Source organism: Cygnus atratus, chromosome 18 (genome assembly GCF_013377495.2).
Source record: "Cygnus atratus isolate AKBS03 ecotype Queensland, Australia chromosome 18, CAtr_DNAZoo_HiC_assembly, whole genome shotgun sequence".
Taxonomy (NCBI): domain Eukaryota; kingdom Metazoa; phylum Chordata; class Aves; order Anseriformes; family Anatidae; genus Cygnus; species Cygnus atratus.
Window position 1 is genome coordinate 4,310,038 of NC_066379.1, and position 23,558 is coordinate 4,333,595.

General features: G+C 53.3%; 1 protein-coding gene across 12 annotated transcripts in view; it reads left to right on the plus strand.

The window, feature by feature from the left end:
• Positions 1–23,558, plus strand: part of SEPTIN9 (septin 9) — a 174,274-nt gene that overhangs the window by 17,296 nt on the left and 133,420 nt on the right. For 2 of the 12 annotated variants that reach the window (XM_035561910.1, XM_050714359.1), the window contains exon 2: positions 8,455–8,511. The exons of 2 other annotated variants lie outside the window; for them this stretch is intronic. In XM_035561910.1, the coding sequence (XP_035417803.1) occupies positions 8,455–8,511 (57 nt within the window). Of the gene's footprint in view, positions 1–5,387; positions 5,493–6,794; positions 6,864–8,454; positions 8,512–19,195; positions 21,002–21,702; positions 21,770–23,558 lie in introns of those variants that run through there. 8 more of the 12 variants (XM_035561915.1, XM_050714357.1, XM_035561912.1 and 5 more) reach the window with 8 other exon arrangements.

Here is a 23,558-nt window from a genome sequence, read left to right on the forward strand (position 1 = left end):
AGCGGAGCACCTCTCAGACCAGGTGGAAAAGAAGGTGCTTGGGCACAGGCCTGGAGTGGGACTTGGACTTGTGTGTTTTTATCTAAGCAAAATCCCTGGCTGAGTTTCTCCCAGTGTCTCCAGAGGCAGATACTGGTCTGAAGACCTAATTGGTGAAGGCTGCCCCTTATCTCCTCCAGCTGTGAAGGAGCAGTTGCTCATTTAGGGTGGGCAATCTGCAGGGCTGCTCCTGGAGTCCTGCTGGCCGAGCACCCCGGCTGTTCACCCCGACTGGTCACCCTGGCTCAGGAGAACCCTTCACCTCCGTCCTTTGCTGGCGGCAGCACTTTGGTCAGTGAGCCACTGCCTCTTTGTTCCTGCCTTTTCTCCCTTATGCACTCCCATCATTCTGGGAAAAATCAACATTTGCTTTTCAGAGTGTGGCAAACAGAAGGGGTCTGTATTACATCCCGATGACAGCCTCGGGCTTGCAGGGCTCCGATGATAAATCCAGGGATGCTTGTTGCAAGGGGACCCTCTGGAGTAGTAGTTAGGGACCTGTGTGTGTCTAAAATAAGAGCAGGAAAGCAGTGTGTGCAGCAGGAAAATAAAATTTACGTTGGTGTTGCAAGAAGGTGGCAAGAAATGGATTTAAAATCTTAAATAAGGATGATTTCTTCCCTCCCTCACAAAAAAATAACACATTGCACAGCTTTATCACACTAAGGAGCAATGTTAGAGCACAGCAGAGAGCCGGATGCAGGGGTGGGAAGCTTGCACCAGTTTTCCTGCATGGCCAGAGCGTTGCAGGCCTGCGGGGAGGAGAGCAGCGGGGTGTCTTGGTGCGAGTATTCGATCCATATGGAAATACCACACTGCAGTTTTAAAATTCCTTTCCCGTCTTTTAAATCTGACAGCGTTTTTCTCCAACTAATCAATGGCTATTGCCAGATGAACCTGGGAAAGTCCGGGACACGCATGAGTCTGGCTGCTGTAAACGTTTGGGGTTTTTTGGAACGCGAGGGGAAAGGGGTGAGCAGCGATCATTTGTTTCATTCTCTGTTTGCTTAGTGCTTTGCATGCTAAGCCCTCTCCCTCGTCCATTCAGGCACTCGGGTACTCTTGTGCTATTAAAGGTAATCATTAACTAACACATTTTTAGCTTGCAGAAGCTCTTGTGGCAGCTGGTTAATGTAAGAGGTTGATTATTTCCTTCTTTGAGCAAGGCCACAGCGTGGATGAGTTGCGGTGCCTTCCCCCTCTCCCGTCTGCTGGGAGGCTGCAGGTTCTGCACAAATACAGGGACCAGGCCCAAGCTGCTCTGTGGTGGCTGAGCAGGCTCTGAGATAGCCTTGCGAATCCCACTCATTTAGCAAAAAGGCCACGAGGACACTACGGTACTTCTTAGGTCCTGCTGCTTCCCTCTCTTGGGTTTCAGAAGGTAAAGACTGCTTGCAGGTGAGGAAAGTGGTGAAGACAGGTTAAATTTAGAGGGACATCATCGCTTTGGAAATGTGGTTAACTTGAACAGTGAACTGGAAGTGATTTTAGACTTGACAGTAGACACAAGGTCTTTTCCCAGTCAGCATGGCTTCACAAGAACAGTTTTTTGTTCCTTTATACTCTTTTTCTTTCATCCTGCTGCTATAGAAAAAAATTGCATAAACCAGCAAAACTGCCAGCACATATACAGACCCGCTTTTGCCGGTCCCTTCCAATCTGTGTGGATGCTTGCATTATAAACACACATTTGTACAAATCCTCGGGTATGTCAGCGTGGTGACGTGGCATCCTTTCTGCTGCCCCGTCAGATTACTTCAGATTACTGAAATGCTCCAACCAGATGGATCACAGATGATGACTAACAGGCTTTTTCATAAGAAAAACTGCTTGTACTAATTTTTTTGTGCTTTCATGGTTGGCCAGCATATCTCTCAATGGCTATCAGCTGTCTAGGGCTTTGTGGACAGTAAAGAGCAGACCATGACAACCAGCAGTGAAATGCTCTTGATATTTCTGTCGATTGAGTACCTGAGGATTGAGTTTGCTCAGCTAAGAACAAATTCCCAGGGAAGAGGATGGTTCCTGCACAATTTGAAGGCTGTTTTAGGTATTGAGCACCCTACCAAAGCAGCTGGGGTTGTTCCAGCGTTTCAGTCTTGACACAGAGGTTGAATGTCTCTGACAAACCAAACCTTCAGTTCGAGCGTGATCAGCCGGGCATGACTCAGGATGTCTGGGTACAAACGCGTGATGTGGGTTCGTGGGTCAGGCAAGGCAGCTTTAACTGATCTTCTCTGGCCTTGAGTTCTGTGGCTGTGTTAATTGATTTCCTGAGAGTTGCTGCAGTTGGGGTTAAAAGCTTGAATCAAAGCCTAAATGCGATGGAAGGTGGAAGTGGTGGTCCCCCGCCGTCTCATGACCGAATGCCAGGCCAGGCCCTTTCCCCGTTTAGCCCTTTGCTGTGTCCAGCAGCCCACTTGTTGGCTGGGGGAAACCATTTGAACTTCGGGGGAAAAAACACAAGGCTTAACTTCTGCTGTCTCTTATCATTAGCACAAGCTTTTGGGGCGTTTTATTAGTGTGAGAATGCACTTGGCACCTGCCAGAAGCGTAACGCAGGAGGAATGTCTGCATTTTGTTCATGCCAATTTTCCTGAGGTTTCCTTGAGGGCTCTCTGATCCAGCCTTGGGCTGTTTTTTTCCTACGTGTGAACTTGTGGCTCTGCTTGTGTTAACGGTGCTGTGCTGGTGAGCAGAGCTGTCCGGTGCCCGCAGATGTGAGCGAGCTGGTGATGGTGCAGGGCGAGGTGCGGAGCTTCTTGCGGTGCCTGCGGGGCAGTAGCTGCATTGATCCCTCCCGAGTCGGTCACTCGTGCCCCTTGGGAACAGCCGAGGCAGCCTCCACCCCTGTGAAAAGCTCAGTTTGCTGCCAGAGATATTCGATCCAGAATGGAGCCGTGCACATGGGTTGAAGTTTTTGTCTAGCTGTGTTCAGCTTCTTTGGAAAGAGTCTCCATTACACAGAAACAAGAAAAGTGTCTTTATTCTTTGGTGCATGTTTCTGATTAGTGCTGGAAATAGGCATGAATTTTTTTCCTTTTTTTTTTTTTAAACGTACTCTTTTTGAGGTTAATGTTGCAAGTGGATTTCAAGTTAATAAAAGTGAAGCTGTAATTGTGTGGTTTGCTGGAGTTGGGCTTGAAGCAATAGAGACTTCTTCCTGCTCTGCAAGCAGGCGTCTTTCCCTCGCAGTCCCCAGCTGCCTCCAGTGACCCCGTGGCTCTGCGAGCGCTGACTGCAGGGCTCTGTCTCTGAAGGTGAATCCCAATTTTGGTGTTACAAAATGTGCAGCTCAGTCTCCAGCACCCGGTCTGATATGTCGGAGAAGCCACCACTGGTTGTGCACTGCGGACTGAGCCCCGAGTGGGCTCTCCTCCCTCTGCTCAGAGCTCCAGTACTGATGAAGACTTCTCCAGTCGTTTATCTAAGGAGCTTTTAGAGCTTGTCCGTGTGGAGCAGGAAGGGATGCAGCTGCTGATGATGGCAATTCTCTTGCTAACTAGGCAGTACCTGTGATGGAGATAAGGTGAGGGAGAATTCACACAGTATGGTCCTGAACAGATGATCCTGAGAGTATTATGACAGATATGCAGATCCCAAAAGGGAGTGGAAAACTTTTGCAGCAGTCCATCTGGATACCTGTGCCAGCTGTGCATCCTCTGCAGGGCAAGCGTGACATCCTTGGTGCCATGTCCGCCCCAGCAGGCAGTGGAGGAGAGTGCGGAGGGCAGGGTGGATTAGAGGAGATGGGGCTGGGGGCTGCTGCTGGAGAGAGACAAGTCTAAAATGCTGTCTTTTGCTCCAAAACTGCTTGTGCTGTGGACACCACCGAGGTGTTGTTCTGCTGGGGGTCTCCCAACCCCAGCTCCTCTGTTGGTGGGGCCTGGGGAGGGCTCCGTGGCTTGGCCCAGACCCATACACCGCAGGAGGGAGCTTGGGTGACTGTGGGAGGGCGCTGGTCTTGGATGGAGACATCTCCAGTGCTGTCTGGACACCCTGCTGTGCTCATGCTGAAGAAGGAAGCTGAATTCTCTGACCTCAGACCCACCAGTAACTACATTTAACGGAAGCAAAGGTCGTGCTGGCTGCTCGGATGAGCTGGTGCCGCTTTGCTGACTCCAGCAGCGTGGGACGACTCCTGCTGGTTTTGGCCCATCCCGTTCCACCACGACCCTTGCTTGGTTTGGGTTCCTTTGTTTGTTTGTTTTTTTGTTTTTACTGGAATGTGTAGAGAGCGAGTTCCTGGGCTACATCTTCCATTGTTTGTCCTCACCCCGTGGTTTCTCTTCATAATGGAAATTGCTCATTTGTTCTTTGATTTCTACATGGTATGAGTGTAGTGGCATGAACTACTCACTGCGAGGCGAAAATAGATTTCAAGTGGCCTGTCTTGTTACCAGTGCATGTAGAAAGTTTGGGATTTACCATGCAAAAAGTCTGATCTGTTTTGGTGAATGTACATGCTGCCTGTATTGCAGTTGAACATCTCTGGCACGTCTAACATCTTGTTAATGCTAGCTTCAGATTCAGCCAAGCCAACTGGAAAAGGCACGCTGCAGTAAGGATAGATTTCCCAGGCACACCGGATTCGGTCTCCCTGCTGCCCTGCACTGCATCTGCACACCCTGCATGGGAGCAAGTATCTACAAAATGCTCCCATCTCACTGCTGGAATGCTGTACATCCATGGCGTGTTATATTCCAGAATTGTAGGGGTTGGAAGGGACCTCAAAGAGATCATTGGGTCCAACCCCCCTCCCAAAGCAGGCTCCCTAGAGCCTTTGGTGCTGCTGCTCTCCTCGGGTGCCATGTGGGCCCAGCCTGCGGATCTGGAGGGAATTAGTCCTCAGTTATGGAATGTGAAAAAGTATTGCTCAGCCAGCGAGCCAAGGTGAGGCTAAGCTCTGTGAAAGTTATAATTCTGTGCTGCTGTGACACATCCGCCGGGTTGAATGAGCTGTTCTTGGATCGACCTATTTTAGCTGCTGGACTCTTCCAGTTTGAAGTCATTCTGCTGGGGTGTGGGGAAGCATTCCAAATTTCAACCAAATAAAGCACATTTCATTATGTTTCTTAGGCCAGTGAGCTACAATAAATTTATAGGATGGCCCGAGGGCACTTGAACAGTGTTGAGAGGGAGGGCTCATAGACGCTATGTCTGGGGTGGAAACCTTTGATTTTTGGTTCGCAGCCCCACAGCCGAAAACTGGGGCTCAGCCTGCTGCATCCACACTATAAATAGAGGTAACCCCGGAATGCTGTCAGCACGCCACATTGCTGGCTTCCTGGCAGCGTGTTCAGAGCAGCATATTTTTAGCTATTGCTTTCTCATTTTTTTTTGACAGATCTTCTCTTCTGCCTTGCCGGCCTGCCAGCTTTCCCTGCTGTGTATCTGCTTTCCAGGACTGAGCCCGGATCCTCCCTCGGTGGCGGGGCAGCGTGGCACCACGGGTAGCTGGCTGGGCTGGGACCCCGGGGCACTGCCTCCCCTTTCCAGATTCACTCTTAAGGTGTCGGACAACCTGGATGAATTGGTGGTTTGCTCCTTATTTCCCCTTCTGTTGAAAGGGGATTAACAGCATTATTGTGGGTTATTGTGTGGCCCAGGGGTTGGAGCAGCAGCCGTCAGAAAAACTTCCTTCTACTCCTGCCTCCAATACAAGTCGGTTTCTTGCCCACCTTTTCGGTGACCTATTTAAAAAGCTTGCAAGTGGTATTTGCAGATCCCCAGAGAAAACCTGCGAGACAGGGCAGAGAAGCAAACCTCTCAGAAATGTTTGCATAAAAGTACACGCTCAGCCAGTCGTGCATGGATGCTCTGATGGCCAGGCTGCCTTGGACGCTCCAAGTCGTATGTGTGTTTTTCCACTGGAGTTGTTGCTAAAGGGAATAAAGCCTATTTCCTATGTGCGATCCTGTCCAAGCTTGTAAGCTCCTCGCTCTGCTTCCACCCTGCTTTCCCGCAGACTGAATGAAGTCTTTGAACATAAAAGGATGTATTTAACTAGCTCAGCATGGCTGCATATCTGCGTTGTTCAGCGTGCCACCCATAAGGGACCTTTTCCTCCTTTTTTTTTCAGCAATTATGAAAGCCAGGTTTCAATGCCGCACCTTGCCTGCACGCAGAGCAGAGGTGTTGGTTCCCTGCAAGGAGCTGAGCCAGGACTCGAGCTCTCCTGCAGCTCGTCTGAAGAAGTGGCATTTAAAACCCTGCTGGGCACGGGAAGCGTGCCCTGTCATCCTTGCCAGAGCAACAGGCATTTAGGAGGAGGAAATAATTGAGAAGAAATGAGGCACTGTGTTTAAAAGAAACAAAAATATGATGCTGGTTAAAATGTTTAATGCTGATTATAGTGCACGAGCGCCTGGAAATTTCAGCCCTTCTCTCAGTGTAATGGAAGCTGCGGGCTGAGGGATGTGCGCGGCAGCAGAGCGCTCTGTGGCAGTGCAGGTGAAGCTCTTGGGAGGATGACCTGGGTGTTTGCAGCACAGCTGGATGGTCCCAGATGGGTTTCTGGCTGGTGGGGGCCAGGACCTGCTGGCAGGGTGCAGAGCTGGGTGGGGGAACGGCTCCGGGCGGTGCTGGCCAGGGCTCCCTGCGGCCAGGCAACTCCGCTGCTCCCTGGGACCAGCCCTGCGGTTCAGCCGCCTGGCTTCGTAGGCACAGAGGCTTTTTATATTAAAAAAGGAAAGGGAGAGAGAAAATGCACACACATATGCATATATACAAGCAGAGGCTTCTAAGCATGAGACATTTTTTCCATGTCAAGTTGCCAGGCAGCACTTTTCCCTTCCCTCCCTCCCTCCATCGCGGGCTCGCTGGTATGAAAGTTTTCCTGCCTTTTATGTTTTTTTTACTCTTTTGTGTATGATGCAAATTCCTACAGCTGACAAGATTTGTAAGGTTGTGGCTGTGTCAGATATCACAGTTTCGGGATGTTTTGCAGCTTATAATGGTGCTGCTTTATTCCTTTTGCTTATTGTCCAACAGATCTGGTGGATGTTGAGAAGAGGGGATATTTGTTTAAAGTCTATCACTTGTAATTATATAACACCGCCTAACAAATCTGGAAGTCTCTTACCTGTTGGCAGAGTAGATATCCCAATTGACAGTCTTGGTGTGTGCTCTGGCAGGCTTTGTGCTGATTCTTTTCCTGTCCACTTCTATTGTGCAAAAAAAAAAAAAAAAGAGAAGCTGAGGCACTGATCGGGTTACAGTTTCTGCAGATGGCTAGGCTGTAATCAAAGGCTTGTTGCCATGAATTTTTGTTGTCGATTTTTTTTGGCCCACCAGGGGGATGACTGTTGTGGCCATCACCACTTCACCAAAAAGCTGCTGGGAGTGCAGAGAAAGTGAGCGAGTTGCTGATGGATTAGAGATGATGCTGTAGCTGCATGCTCTTCTGTCTTGTGTGAAGCGAGGAAACAGTCACAGGTTGATCTTGGGAGGTTTAGATTTGGCATTTGGAAGAATTTCTCCACGGAGAGGGTGGTCAAGTGTTGGAACGTGCTGCCCAGGGAGGTGGTGGAGTTCCCATCCCCAAAGGCATTTAAGAGACATGTGGATGTGGCTCTGAGGAACATGGTTTAGTGATGGGACTCGGCAGGTCGAGGTGATGGTCGGACTCGGTGATCCTGAAGGTAATTTCCAACCTGAGTGATCCTGTTGTGATTCTGTGAGCCTGGGAGACTAGCAGGCATGCAGGCGTTACCTATTTCAGACAGCAATTGCTATGGGAGTGAAGGAGACAGGTCTGTCTGCTTTTTGTCTTTCAAAGTAATGTGTGATGAAGGGTAAGCTAAGCTTTCCGCACGATCTTTCTCCAGCACAATGCATGTGAATTAACCATCTGCTACCCCAGTGAACACAAAGAAAACATTTGAGTTGAAAAAAGACTTAGCAAAATTAGCCTAACATCTGGATCGCTGTATTCTGGTTTAGCATCTGCCTGCAACAAGTGATGCATCAGGTGTTTCGGCCAGTCCTGTCCCACAGCAGGGTTCTCAGAGATGGTGCCTTCCCAGGATGCCAGCTGCATCCAAATGGACCTAAAAAGGGGCTTATAAAAAAGATGGAGAGCAACTTTTTGCTCAGGCAGATAATGATAGGACAAGGGGGGATGGTTTTAAACTAAAATAGGGGGGTAGTAGATTAGATATAAGGAGGAAATTCTTCACTCATGGGGTGGTGAGGCACTGGAACAGGTTGCCCAGAGCAGCTGTGGATGCCCCATCCCTGAGGTGTTCATTTTTATTACATTTATTACGTGCAACATTCCTTCCCTCGCAGATCGCTTAGGAGATTCCCAACAGAATACGTGCCTTACCAGATGTAGTCGTAGCGTGGAGATTGCTCCACATATGCTCCCCACATGAACTCCCTTAGCCCATGCAAACCTTCTTCTTGCTTTAGGAATCACCCGGACTTCCAGTGGGAGACTGCGGAGACTCAGTGACCAGACGAGTCCAAGTAAGTTACGTGAATCTTTCCTTGTGAATCTTCCTCATCCAATAAAAACAAACAACGATAACAAAATGGGCTGGGAGAATGCAAGAGGTGACTCCAGAAAGCACATCTCCTGCCTCCTGTGCATTGAATACTGGCTGCTAATAGATGCAGAGCTCTCTGCTGCAGGGAGAGAGCAGCATGTATAGAAAAGAGAACAGTATATATAAAATAACTGAAAAGAGAGAGCAATATAAAATAAAAGATTAATTACTTACTGAATAATGACCCAGTGAGAATAATTAGAAAGCCCCATCTCAGTTCAAGGGGTCTGACACCAGGTAGCAGAAAGCAGGAATGGCCTCAGGTTGAAATATAGCTTTAGCAATTAGTGGCTCTCTCTTGCTCTCCTTAGCTATTATTTTTTATTGGATGTGGAGATTTATGGATTATGTGTGCTTGTGACTAATTTACACTCCTAATTGCAGTTTAATGTTTCTGAGGCTGTTTCTGATTCAGAAGGAAGCAAGTGGGAGGGTTCCTTTCTCAAAGAAGGTGTTTCCCAGCCTCTGGAAAGCAGCAGTCTCAGTGCTTGGGGTACCTAAGACCATTTGCTGTGTCGTTCATGTGCGTGACACTACTGGGAGCGCTCAGGCACACAGACAGGTCCCTGATGCTGGCCTGCATTGGCCTGACCCATTTTATCCCCTGCGAGCAGAAAATTTCCCTCTTATCTAAAGCACACAACAGGAAGCTGAGACAGCCCAGTTCTAGGCTTTTCCTTTTGCTGGCCCTTTTTGCTGGCTCTGCTAGTCCCTCTGATGGACTTGTGCTGCTCCAGGGTCCAAGCACCTGCGGGAAGCATCTGGCTCTGGAATCGTGGTCCCGTGTACACCATGGATGTTCATCTTTCTTTTGGTGCAGCTATCTTCCTTCACGTTTCCTTACATGAGATGTACGACCTCCCCTTTGGCATTGCCTCTTCACTTTCTCTGGGATGCTGACGGTCACCTCTGCTGCTTGCTGTACCCCGAGAGCCCCACTTGCCTCCTCAGCACCCTGTGCTGGCCACGTTTGGTTCAGGGCTTCCACCCACTCCTGTTCCCTTGGTCTCTGTCACTCACAGTCGCTCCCTCTGGGCTCTGTTTGCTATTTCAATTCATCTTCTCAGCCCTCATATCCTGTCTCAGCTCCCAGATGTACTTATCAAAACAATCATTGTCAGCTTTTCCCTCTGTGCTGGGGGGGGGGAGGGAAGCCACCCTCGGGAAGCCTTTCTGGAGCGGTGACTTCAGCATTTTGCTGTATTGAGGCATGAGCACATGCGGCATGGGGATTAGTCACAGACATCTGGTCAAGGGTGCACTTAAACACTTGGGAAGCTGTGACACTGCCTGCCTGGCCTTCATCAAAAGCTAGTGATAAGCGCAGAGGCAGGTATTCCAGATATGGCCCAGGCAAGGTGACAGGGGACGTCGTGCACCGTGACACGATCCTGCTGCTGGGACACTCGCTGCTCCGGATCGGGAGCCTCGCAGTTATCTCCTACAGAGGTCTCCTACGTGGGTGTTGTGATGTATAGCTGATAGGATGTAAATATGGTCAGAGCAGGCCTTTGTGCCACAAACTAATATCAAATGGCTGGAGAAATGCGTTGCGTGGAGTCGCAGTGCTGGTCTGGGCGCTGCCGCCCCGCGCTCAGCCCGGGAGCAGGGAACTGAGCTGCTCTTCAAAGCTGCCGCTCCAAAACTTGGCCACCGTTGCAGAAGCTGCTGGTTCTGAACTGAATCGCGTGTTTATCTCCTGCATGTGCAAAAACAAAACTGCCGTCGCAGCCCTCGCATCGTGTGTTTTCGTATACATATGTCCAAGGACAGAAAGGGGATTTGGTACAGATCCAAAGGTAACTGGAGTGTGGAGAATCTAAATTGAAAGACACAGCACATTTGTTCAAGCCTGTTTTCTTTAGGCTCTAATTATATACTTTTCCACTTTTCTGGTGAGAGACCTTTTAAATTTTAATGTCTTTTTTCTCAAGTTAAAATCAAATGAGCAACTCAGTGCTCCGGTTTACACTGCAGTAAATATTTATGGCTCCGTATAACTGCAGCTCAATTTCCCCTTGTTTCGGATCCAAATGTTCTCCTCTGCACATCTGGCCCTGCACCCAGAAGTTTTTATTCTTGTGAAAGATAAATTGGGACTGGGATGACTGAGCAGTGGCTGTAAATGAAGCGTCACAGAAGGGGGTTGTTTTGGGCTCCTTGCCACCCTAAACAAAGAAAGGGATGACATGCATTTCCACAGCCACTGACTCTTGGGCTCTAGATAGCTCCACAGTCATCCGCAGACCACGTTTAGCCCAGGGACACGCAGTGACATTAGGATGCTGGATCTGGCCTTGACTTCTTCTGGGAACCCTATTATGTGACTCCTCTTGGTTTTTCTTGTCCCCGGTTGTGTGGCACTGGCATCCAGCGTCGCTCAGAGAGCAGCAATTCTGGGACTTGGGAGCTTCAGTTTTTGTTTTGTGCGGGTCTGCTGGGTAGTCCTGGGAAAGCCGCTGTGCTGGGACCCATCTGGGCTTCTTGTGGGTCCGTGGAGAGAGCTGGGGGCTGTCAGAAAGCATCCCAGAACACCTATTGGAGGTTGGGAAGTGTAAGTTTCTTGAAGGAACCCATATCCTCATAGATTATAGGGGAGTGTAACTTGTTTAGGCAGCTACATTCAGGAGTATGGGAATCCTGTGCTTTGTCTCAGTTTTTTTTCTTTTGCTGCAAAAGTGGAGTCAACCTCCTGAGAACTGTGCTGGGGAGGAGACGCCAGGATAAGACAGTGTTCGAGTGCCTCAAGCTTGTAGTTGGGACTCTGGCTGCTATGTGAAGAGATGCCATGGTCACTGGTCCTTCTGCCCTACAGATCTGCCGTGGGCTGGGGTGATGCTGGCCATGGGGTCCCGGCTCCCCCCGGCAGCAGTGGGGCTGGAGGGGCCCCAGCATGAGAGCCAGGGCAGGGGAATTTGGGGTTTGGCACCGCCACCCCTTGGTTAAGACACGCAACCCTGCCCTTGGGAGCGTTTTGTGAGTGATTTGGAGGCTCTGTTCAGTGCATGGCTGGAAACAGGCAGTGAGAGGAGTGGGAAGCCCTTCCTAAAAGGCTCTGCTGTGGTTTGGGATTTTGGCCCCTAAAATGCCACCGTCACCTGATTTTTGGTAGCTTAGGGTAATATTTTTGCAAGGCTAAGAGCGGTGTGTTAGGGAAGTTACTCCCACCTCATTTTCCTACAACTGTACCTGACGAATTTGAAGGAGAGAAATATTTGCTGACACTTGCCATCCGGAGCAGAGCTGCATTCCCGAGCAGGCCAGAAAACAGCCCCAGAGCGGTTGGAGTGGAAGAAATCGGCATCGTGTTCCTCTTGGGCAGCCAGCTGCACTCCGGACTTTGATTTGCTTCCAGACTTACAGGTTGGGCTTTGCTAAGAGGAAGGACCTCCTCTTGCATGGGCAATGCAGGAGGGTCCAAGAAAAAGGTAGAATTTACTGATTTAGCTAAAACAGCGTGGCTCTCTGAAGGTAAAGGCAGCTTGGGGCGGGAGGAGGATGCCTTCCCCTTGTGCTACGGCACAACTGCTGCCACGCCGCTGCTGTTTCGGGGTCAAGTGCTTTGTTGGTGAGAAACCTCTCAGGGCTGGCAGGGGAACAGGTGCCTCTGCTTTTCCTTGCGCCGGCTTTTGTCTCGCTGCAAGGCCGCCCGGAGCCGAGCGAGGCAGGGGCAGGCTGCCAGGGCCAGCTGCAGTGGGGCAGGCACAGCGCTCCCAGCCAGGGGCGCGAGCGGCCGCACTTCTGCATCCTCAGCAGTTGGCCGGAGATCAACCACAGCGTGTCTCGGTGCTTTTTGGAAGCATAGGGCATAATTTAGAGAGGCGTAAAGCTCCAGGCCAGCTATCTGGGTTGCATTATAAAGGGGCGCTCGCTGATGTCATGAAACCCTTCATCAGAGCGGTTCGTCTCATGGTGTTTAAATATTTCTGCCGGGTATAGAGCCTGGAGGCAGTCCCGTGCCAGGCCGTGTGTTTTTTTGGGTCAGCTCGGGCCCCTTGTCCACCCTTTAGGTTGGCGGTGGTAGACAGCAGCCTCAGTGGGTGGGCAAGCAGGGTCCTGGGGCCACGGGACGTGAGAGAAAAGTTTCTGGTCACGGTGTGAGCCTGTGCCTTGTCCTGGGGGTGGTGGAACCACGCTGCAGAGGGCCCCAGGATGTCCCTGCAGGGGCCGGTAGCTGCTGCTTGTGGGTGGTGGTGTCAAGCCCAATTATAGCTCTATGTTCAGGGCTGTGGAATTAAAACAGGATGAAGAACTCCCTTGCTAATGACACTGATCCTTGTGAAAAGGCTCCGGCAGTGCCAGAGGAAAGCAATGCTTCCTCAGTTGTCTGTCAGCCAGGGACAGTGTGTGTGAGTGGGCACTGCAATGGGAAGCTGTGTGTCCTGGGGGTGGGTGCACGGCTGTGGGCACGGCTTATGTTGGAGCACCCCAAACTAGTGAACCCTGCTGAAGTCAGATGTTGCAGTGATGTACCCAGTTCATGCAGTGAGTTGAAGGTAATCACGGCAATAGCTCTTGCTGTTTCCATCTTTCGGTTCAGTCCCTTGGCCTGAGGCTTTCTCCTCTCTTTATGCTTAGAGTCTGCAAGAGAACAGCTTTAGAAGGGGGTTATGTTAGGTTGCAGGTGAACCAGAATAGCGGAAATAAAAGAAATGTCCAAAGCCAGGGTCTCAATAGACGAACATATGTAGTTACATAGGCTAATTCAGAGTGCTATAAAAGCCATTAGGTCTTTTGATTTTTTTCCCCAGGGAAATACTGCCAGGACTGTCAGGTATCTCCTGCAGCTCACACATGGGCACCCCCACTACGCAGCACAGCCCTCCGTGTATAATCGTGGCATCTGAGTGAGCTGAGTGTGGGAGCCCCTCCTGTAAACCTTTGTCCTGACCTTCAGACAATCCTAACCTTTACTGAATCCCACTTTAGTTTCCTCTTGGCACACCAGGATCCAGGCTGGGAGCGCAGCACTGGTGCTGCAGCTGGAAGCTGGGGGCACGCACGGCTTCCCGGCACTGCTGCTTCTCCCAGCCTGCGCCTTTCTCCTTGGCAGAGCTGCAGAAGGGTTAACTCGAGGCTTGTGGCTGCGGCCTGGTTGCTTTGGATGTGTCCCTAGATGAGGTCATGCAGATTTCTTCGGGCAGCCTCTATTCCCCTTTGTTTTAAGCACCACACTGGTCACACCAGCTGCGCGGGTCTCCGTGCCAAAGAGCGTCCCCGTGCACATGCACCGCTTGCTCTCCTCGGGCTCCCAAGTGACAAGCCCTCGTTTGACACGTGTCCTCCCAGTCTTCCTCATCCAGAGGCGAAGCAGCAAAAGGTGAAGCCTGGTCACTTTAGAGTCCTTCCTGCCGTGGGGCAGCTCCAGGAGCATGGCTTTGCAGGAAAGCCAGAGCCCAGGCAACAAGAAGTTAAAGAGAAAAGGCTGCTCCTGGTTCAGGTGCTGGGTTTCCTGCACGGACACAAGCACTGTGCTTGCATAACGCAGGCACGTGGACTCGGAGCTGCCTGGGATGGTCCTGTGGGGATGCCACATGCTTCGAGTGGAGATGTGCATTAGTTACAGTGAATGAGGGAGCCAGGCTCTTGTGTGCAAGCTAGGAAGTTAAGGAGTAGTGATAGGTGCCCTGGGCCTGTTTGCTGTAGAGGGGATGTGCCGAGCACTGGCTTGTCATCCTCTTCCTTTACAATATCTGTGAATCATCTCCAGCCTTGTGTTGTTGTGATGGTCTGAGTTAGTCCCAAAAGGCTGCTGGACAGGTGAGCAAGCAGATTGCTTGGCTTTCATCCTGCAGCACCTGGCACCGGGGGCTCTGGTGGGAGGAAAAGAGAGGTGGTAACGATATAAATCTGCAGTCATTCCTCACCTGCTGAGTTGTTGCTCTGTAACGTTTGGGGGACACAAAACAGCTTCAGCTGCTGGCTGTGTTTTAGGGTATTCATCTTCCTCACTGTAGCTGTTGCTGAGTGCTGACAAGCCCTGTAGTGCTCTCCCGAGGACAGGAGAGGCAGAAGTGCAGCGTGCACCTGCTGCTGGGCTGTCCCTGGGGAGGTTACCGATGGTCCCTGGACCAGGTGTCTCTGGAGGGACTTCCCAGGGCCCTTTCAGGAGATTCTCACATCAGCTGCGGCAGGGGGGAGCTGGGGGAGCAGAGAAACAACACAGAAATGTGGCTTTATCCGATTCACTTCGTTTGTTTCATCCCGTTGTGAAGGATGGAGGAATAACAGCCTGATCCTCTAGAGCAGGACACAGAGCAGTAAGTTTGCTGTCACCTCTGCTGGCCCCAGCACGGGTCCTGTGAGGGGCACGGCTGCCCTGGGACGTTGCTGACCCAAGGTGCCACGCTGAGCCCCTGCTGGGAGCTGATGGAGGCAGCGAGGAGCCCTCCGGGGGCTGAAGGGAGCCAAAGGTGCTGCTTCCAGCCAAGGTGTGGGGTGTGGAGCAGGGCACCCCTGCTCCTAGGAGGAAGGAGCACCCTGGTGTGCCTGGACCTGGTTTGGGTGTGCTAACTCCCGTGGTGCTGGTTACCTAAGCAGCTGCGTGTGGTCACACTTCTCTCCGTCGGCTACGTGCGTCTCCCCATCCCCATGGCGTTTGTTTTCCTCGTCCCTTTTGTTGCTGAAACGTCAGTTTGCAAATTGCTCTTGGGCACGTTGGCAGAGCTGCTCAGCTTTCCCTCTTCCCCTCAAAGCCTGGCGGCCCACACCACGTGGGCACAGCGGCGAGGTCCCGAGCCCCGGCTGCACACCACAGGCATGCTCTGAGCCGGCGTGTCCGGCGGTGTCTGGCGTTTACCAAAACCCCTAATTGCACCTTGGGCAGGGAGCACCGATTTACTCCTGGCTATATTTATCTTGTGCCCGGGACTGCAAAAAGGATGGGAGTGCAGCCTTTCCTGCCTGTCTCCGCAGTGACAGGACTGTGTCTGCCAGGCAGCTCTGCAGCTGGATAAAGCGCTGTAGGCGTTTGGGGCCGAGCTGCAAAGCGTGAGGTCTCCCTGCCAAAATTTGGTAGCCATGAAAGTAATGCACGAGGTCCAAGGAAAGCACCAGTAGCAAGAGGCATTCCTGATTGATTGGCTCCATGGAGCAGCCCCTCCTTGGCTTCAGTTTCTTGTAACTGACTCTCTGATCCAAAGCAGGTTATGGTGTGCAGGTCCCCGGGCTGCTAGGGGAGCTGGAGGCACCGTGGTGTGGTGGGTGAACCCTGGGCGAGCTGCTCGGGGGATGCTGGACGGGAGCAGGGTGCAGTGCAGCCTGGGCACTGCCTGCTTAAGTAAGCCCAGAAATAAGAAAGGCAGCTCCTGAAGGTGCGTGCAGGTCTTGATGCAGTCTGTCTTAATTTATTCTGCCTGCTTAAGAGCCCCTCTTAAACTCCCTTAAAGGCTTCATTTGCTCCGATGGCTCCTTCTGCCAGGTGGAATCTGTTACAGCTGCCCAGGAGGCTGCTGGGTGTGGAGCAAATGAACGTCACTCAAAAGAGGAGCAAATACAGCGATACTGTTGGGAATCACCGCAGCCCTGCAGGAGTCTCCTGCTTTTGTGGGGTCCCCGAGCAGTGAGCTGGGGCAGGGTGGCTGGTGAGAGGGCTCCAGAGCCAGGCTGGGAGAGTCAGGGCTGGAGAGAGGCCGTGGAGGGCCCTGGAAGAGTTAAGGTTTATCTGGGAGGGTGCGAGCCCGGTTCCTCCTGCCTTGCCTTTCATTCTGCGCTGCCAGCTGCTATTAATACTTCAGCACATGAGTGTTAAAGCGCGAGCAGAAAGCCCGGGGAGGATATGCTAGGGATTTCCGGCAGTTTGAGGCTTGCAGGCAGAGAGAGAGGTTGGGAGCCAGCAGAGGGGAGAGCCCGAAGAGGGGCTCTTCTTAAAGACACACTGCTCCCAGCACGGATGGGATGGGATGGGATGGGATGGGATGGGATGGGATGGGGGAGATGTGTGTGCAGGGGCTCGGGGCAGGAGGGGATGTGCTGTGCTGCTGCCACCACTTCAGTAATCCCCTGCTCTGACTGTCACGCACGCTTTGGATTGTGTCCTGGACATGCTCTTTGGCTTGGGGAAAGTAATAACCCGAGAGGATCTGTGTTTCCCTGGGTTGAACAAATATGATTTTTCATAAAAATAATCAGGGAGGGGCAGAACTGCGCTTGGCAGCAAATGTGGAGTGAGAGCCCTGTGCTCTGGGGCCAGGCAGCTCTGCATCTGCCGGATGGGAGAGGGGGAAGGAGGAGAGGGGAGGGAGATGAAAAATCACTGGCAAAGAGCAGGGCAGCAGCACTCGGAGGCTAAGTACCTCCCTTGGAAAGAAGGGCATCGCCTTGGTTTGCTCTCTTCAAATGAAGAAGAGAATTTTAGCCAGCGTTTTCTTTCTTCTCCATCCCCAGGGCTCGTAACTGTAAATGAAAGGTTCTTGGAGCAAGTAGTGGAGGCTCAGACACTGTCATCTTCTGGCGAGATTCAGCCTGGGGATAAATGGCATGGAGGGAGTGTAATGGAGCAACACTTGATTGCGTTGTTTGAGTTCTGACCTGTGTTGTCTCATGTGAAAATGCTTCGCTGAACATAATTTGATTTAGGTGTGCTCCACACAGCCCTGCTGTCTCCCCCCTCTGCACTCTCCTCCCATCTCACGAGCCTTGCAGATAGCTGAGCAGGAGAAAGAACCCCTTGAATCCCCATTTTCCCCGGCCTCTCCAGGCCCTCCAGGTCTTTGGCGGCCCTGGCTGCTTTCTGGCACCTGTGTCAGCGCGCTTGGAGGCTGCGATCCCTGCGCTGACTTGCAGCGTGCATCCTTTCCAGCTCCCCCAGCACCAGGGCTGGGGTTACAAGGTGATGCCTGGCTGCCTGAAGCTGTGAGAAGCTGCAGGCTCCAGCTGCGGGGCTGTGTGAGTGAGCCAGGTGGAAAAAAAAAAAAAAAGTACTTCTGCTTGGTGAAATGCTACAAGAATATAATCCTAGTGTGAACCTAGAGAGGCAGACGGCACTGCACTTTGCGTCTGCTGGAGTATTTGCAGGGGTCTGCACCACGGTAGCCGCTGCTGCAGCTGCTGTCAGTGCCCAGAGCCCCACCTTCCCTGCCAGCATCCCGAGCTTTGTGCCTGGGGCTCTGTGGCCATGCTCAGGGCTGAGATTTTGCCCATGTCCCAGCAGCTTCTCTGCACATTCGTGCACCACGAACAGTTCATTGCAAGGGGCTTGGGCGTTGCTGGGCCAGCGTCAGAAAGGTGTGAGAGCAATAAAATGTGAACTGAGCTGCTAGCAAGGTTTGCTTTACCTTCCTGCAGTTTCCTTCCTAGCTTTCTCTGCAAATGGAGATTGTTTTTTGTCTTTGCAGCAGACAGTGGCTTGTCTTAAAAGTTGCTCCTCTGCTGCTGCTGGTTCTGCTTCTTCCCTGAGAAGCAGCCCCAGGCCGGGAAGAGCCTTCTCTGCCCCTTCCCAAACCTCAGACACATGCCTGGGTTCCCCCTGCCCTTCTAAAGGTGGTATTAGGAAATGCAGTGTATTTTATCAGTCTGTATATAGGCTCATATGATGCACCAAAACCCCTTCAGGTGGGAATTTGGCAAGCTCCTCAACAGCCACAAGCACCTCGGTGCCACCTGCAGTGGTGGCAGGGCAGCCTGGTGGACGCTGCTACAAGTGGAGACGCCTGACTGTGCCTTTAAAGAATCCTTCAGAATTTGCTTGAGGACTTGAGTCTGAATGAGAACACCAACCTTGAGGTTTTATGAAATTAAAGCTCGCTAGCATTAATCATCATTTGGATCCGCTTCACTGGGTGCCTCGTGTTGATTTACCCTGCGAGAAATAATGCCTTTGCTTCGTCACGGCTAATCACCTGGGTCCTGACGGGTTAAAATCCGCAGGCTGAAACATGCGTGCTGCCCCGTTCCTCCTTCCTTTCCATTCACCTTCTTCCTTTCTCAATACTTCCCCTGAGTTTTTTCCCTTCCTCTCCAGCGCAGGCCTGCTTATGGCGTAAGGAGCTGGGCGATAAAGGCTGCCCGGTGGTGCCGTGGGCTGCAGCTTGTGCTGCGTGGGGCCGTGCGGCTCCCCTGGGCTCTCGCTTTGTGTTCAGCACCTTCGAGGTCTCGGGCAGGAAGCAGGGTTTGGGCTGTGCATGGGAAAACATCGCTTATTGTCCCCTCTCTGCTGCCTTAGGCGCTGGCACCAGGAACACGCAAAGCTTTCATAGCGAATGGAGAACGAACAGGAATTTGGGAAGGAATCTGATGCTCCCTGTGCGAGGAATAACCCCAGCCCTGGGGATTAGGAGCTTTCCTGGGGACTGGTGTGCCCTGGAGCTGCCTCCCTCCAGCCTCCCCCTGCCTGTTGTGACCCCGCCGCGTGTCTGATCCTGTGTGGCATTCGCTTTGTTCCTCTCTCTGTTTGATGACAGCGATGCTCCGTCAGCTGCAGTATGGGGAAACACGCGAGTTTACCGGAATTTTTCGTGTTGCCCCTGAAAAGCAACATGAGAGGGGTTCAGGCTGTGAAAGCCGAGGTCCCGGCAGCGCTCCGGGCTGCTGGCCCGCAGCTGGCTTGTTCTCCAGCCCGGGGGACGGAGGCTGTGCCCTCGCAGCTGGCCGGGTGACTCAGGCTGCAGACCGTCAATAGGAATCGGTGGTGGGTGGCACGGGGGGTGGCTGCTGGCAGTCAGCTTCGCTGCTCAGCCTTACCCACATCCTACATCATCAGGTCTGTGCCATGCTTACAGGGGCGCCTGCGGTGTCCCTGCCCTTGAGCCGGCGGCTTTGGGAGCGCGGAGCCGTGGCGGTGACCCCCGCGTTAGCGGGGCAGCATCCCCCCTCTCTGTGCCCGACGGCCAGGCGCAGGGGGGCCGTGTGTGGGATCTGGGCAGAGGGCAGGCGCCGTGTCCCGGAGGTGTTACGGCCGCGTCCCCGCCGCCTGCCTGCCCTGCCCTGGCCGGCGGCCAAGTGGAAGTTTCCGTGAAGGCCAGCCCATCGCCGCGGCCGCGCATCCATCCCTCCAGCCCGCCCGGGGAGGCGAGGCACCAGCACCCGGCCGCTGCGCGCCCTGCGCCCATCGGGAAGGGAAGGGCGCCTCCAAAGCGCCCCTCTGCTCCACCTTGGGAGCGAGGGGGAAGGCCAGGGACTCAGAGACTTTGGTTATCGCTCCGAGGCTGGCTGCAGGAATCCTCCCCTTATCGCGGCGTCGCGGAGGGGACTGCCAAGGCGGAGCGGGGACTCCTCGCCGGGACCAGGCGTTGAAGCTCTCCGGAGGGGCGCAGGGAGAGAGCGAACGGGTCCTGCCCGGGAGCAGCAGCCCGTGATGCTGCGCTGGGAGTGAAGTCAGCCTTCATCAGCCGAATAGTTTATGCATGAATCGAAACTTCAGACCTGGCAGGGTGGGGGAACGCGCAGGATCTTTGCTCTTTTCAAATGCTCTCGCCAAGGAAGGAGGAGGGGATAGAGGAAATAGCAGCAAAATAGGACTGGGGAAGCGGGGAGAGATTTGAGAAGCTGGATGAGTTGTTCGCTCTGTTATTGCGAGGAGCCAAGTTCCTTAAGCATCTCCTGGTGGATATTAACAGAGAGCTGTGGAGACCGGAGCATTCCCCTGGACACTCGCAAGCTGTAGCTTTAAGACTGTTTTACAGAGGACTTGGGATCTCCAGTTTTCCTGCGCCTGGTGGAGTATTTCAGGGAGTTACAGGATTTTCGGGTCATGCACCCCCTTTTTCCTTTTTCTTCCTCCTTTCTCTTCCTCTCTTACTCTTTCTTTTCATTTCAAAGAGACAAAGCTACTTCAGTTTGGAGCACAAACATATGATCAGCACATGGAAATGTGGTAATTTGGATGCATTCATGATTGCAACAGATTGAAGAAATTAGACCAGACAAAGAGCTTTTTTTGGAGGAGGAGGAGGCAAGGCAAGGAGGGAGGGAGAGTGGGTGAAAGAAGGGGACGCCACCGAAAAAAGGGACGGCCGTGACACGCGGATGCTAAATATATCCCGTAGTAATGGAGAAGGACCGGATTTCAGGTAGGCTACCGATCTTTTAATATGTTCTGTTCTGCCTCTGCCTTCATACCTTTCCAGTAGCTTCTGCACTTTAAGAAGAGAAACAGCCACGCTCCGGCTTGGTTTCAGCAGTTTCTTTTATTTATTTATTTTTTGCAACGTTTCCTTTTTGCTTTTTTTTTTCCATCCTCCTGAGCCCTCTAGACAGAAGGTGGTTCCAGCAGGAACCGGGGGGGAGCGGGGGAAAAAAGAAACTGCTCTCTAGGTCTGGATTTCATTTGAGTCTCTCTCTCCCCCCTCCGTTCCCATGTGCCGCTCGGCGCGGGGGGATGAATGCTGAGCCTGTTAGCTCGGAGCTGCGAGTCGGGAAGAGGGAGGAAAAGAGCCGAGCTCTTGGCATGGAGACGCATTTCTGCTCTGAAGGTTGGCTCCTGACTTTGTGTGGCTGTGCGTTGCGGTTGAGCTTTCTGTCCGTCTCTCGCCCTCCGGTGCCCGCTGCCTTGCCGGGGGGGAGCTGCAGGATGCGGCCCCGCGGGTGCCTGCGTGTCCCGCACCGCGGCTGCTCGCTCTGCAGCGCTGCCGGCTCGTGCTTCGCTCCCCTCACTGGCCGAGCACGGGGTGCTTGGGGTGGGTGGGGGGCGGATGGAGGGCGCTGCAAGGAGGAAGGAATAACTCCGTCTTGTTCCCCAGCTTTCCTGCAAATCCCAGCTAATGGTGCGTGCCTGCGTGCTTCTAAAACCCGCTCCCAGGTGTGCTGAGCTGGCGGGGAGCGGTGTCTCTGCAAGCTGCTCCTGCAGCAGTTGCAGGGTGGCCGCTCCTGTGACCCTTTATCCCAAACAGCAGGGAGATGGGATGGGCAGCACAGTGGCACTGCGAGGCTCGGGCTCAGTGCGTGCGAGCAGGACGGCCGGGATCAAGGAGGGACAGCGAGGGGCAGGGGCCAGCAGTAAAAGCCCTGGTGCGCTGCAGCCGATGGGATGCCACCGTGGGTCTCCCTCCTCCATGCTGAGCCGGCGTGGGCACGAGGCCTCTCCTGGGCGTTCCCAGGCGGCTGCTGGGCATCGGCGCTGGAAGGGAAACCACAGGGATGAGAGGAAACGCTCAAGCCAGGGTGGAGCGAAACTGTGGCCAGAGAAAGCTGCTGCCATGGCTGGCCCCACGCAAACCTGTGGGGCCCCATCCAGGCACATGGTGAGAGCCCCTGGGAAGGGGACTTACCTGCAGGAGCATCCTCCGCTCCTCACTGCCTTCGCGCAGCTGATGCCTCCTCATCCCTCTCTCCATCTCTCTTACCCGTGCTTTCTGCTCTGGTTTGAGCCACTTCAAAGCATTCCTGAGAGCTGCTCCTAACGCAGCGGCTGGCGTGCGTTTCGGCAAGGCAGTGCCTTGGGCTGGGAAGCCCTCTGCCGCTGCGTGCAGGCCTCTGCGAGGCAGGGTTTGGGGGAACAGGAGGAGGTGGCAGGGTGGCTTTGTTCCCCTTGCGGTTTGGCCTTCCACATCTCCTGTTGCATTCTCGGTGTACCCCTGGGTTCCTTCCTGCTGTGCAGTGGGGGCTTTGCAAAAGGTTGCTGGTGGAAAAGGAATCTGATTTAGGGATGTGGTTTAGTGGGTGGTAGTGGTGTTAGGGGGAAGGTTGGACTGGGTGATCTTGGAGGTCTTTTCCAAACTTCTAGGAGTTCTGGCTGTGGTGATGTGATCTGAGGCTCTTTGTCCTAGAAAAGCATCACAGGTGAGTCTCTCCAAGCCTGTAATCTGCTGCAAGGAGCATAAGCCCCCTGCCCAGGCTGGCTCTGCTTTTGGGGCTGCAGGCAGGAGGACTCTGGGTGAGCACGGTTGTGCAGAGATGCACGAACTCATGCTAAGGCATGAGCCTGAGCAGCATCTGCGAATTACCAATGTCCAAGTAAGTGCGTGTTTCACTGGCCCGTGTTGGAACTGGCTCAACTGTGGGTGGTTCAGATGTGGTGGAGCTGGGGCTGCGTCAGGCTGGGGTCAGGACGCACAAACAGGGCATGGGGAGCGCGCCCCGTGCCCTAACCCAAGGAGCCGTGCCCAGGGGCTGGACGTGGGGCACACGTGTGGCTGCTCCGCTCGGCTCAGGCAGGAGCAGGCTGTGCCTGGCGGGATGGGAAATGTAATGAGGTAGGAAAATCATCCTTAATGGGGCTTCGGGCACAAAACTGGCAATATCATGGGGGAGGAGAGGATCAGACCATAGCTCGGCTGGCTATATGTCTCCTTCCGAAGGCGCTGCCCAGGACACGGGCGGCCGGGCTCTCCCCCCGTGGCCGGGCAGGCAGCGCTCCCAGTGCAGGCAGTGGGAGAGCCAGAGCTCCAGCCTCGGTGACTAAACTGAAACATGACTCAGATGAAAGCAGATCTGTGCAGCGCTGGGGGCCACGTTCGTCACTGTTCTGGCCCTAAGCATGCTTTTAATTAATATTCTGCTGTGGGTGGGAAGAACTGACTCTGGAGCTGACTGTGTCGCTGCCGGACGGGGTGAGGGCACCTCGGAGCGGGTGGGAATTGGGCCTCTTCTCCTCCTCGAGGGCTGTTTTCCCACAGCTGCTGGAGCTCAGCACGTCCCATGGGGTCTGCGCCGCCCAAGCAGAGCCCAGGCTTCCTTGCAGTGGAGCAGTGTCCCTAGTCCGGGATCCCATGACGATGACAGGCACTACGGGTGAAGGCCCTGAATGCACGGGGTGGTGATGAGGCTGTGCCTGGCGCACCGCCTGCTCCAAGCAGCGAGGGCTTCCTCGGGCTCTGTAATGAGGCACTGGGCTCTGGTGGTGCCTTTGGGTGCAGGTATAAGGAACACCCTCTCATACAACCTGCTGATTCCTTTTAATCCGGTTAAACCATCTCTCACACGTTTCTACACGCTAATCCTGCATGAAAAGCCTAAATCAAATTGGTTTCCAGGCATCCTGCTCTGGTGGTTTGGGGCCGGGCAGCTGTGCCGGGGGCTGCGGCCCTGCTC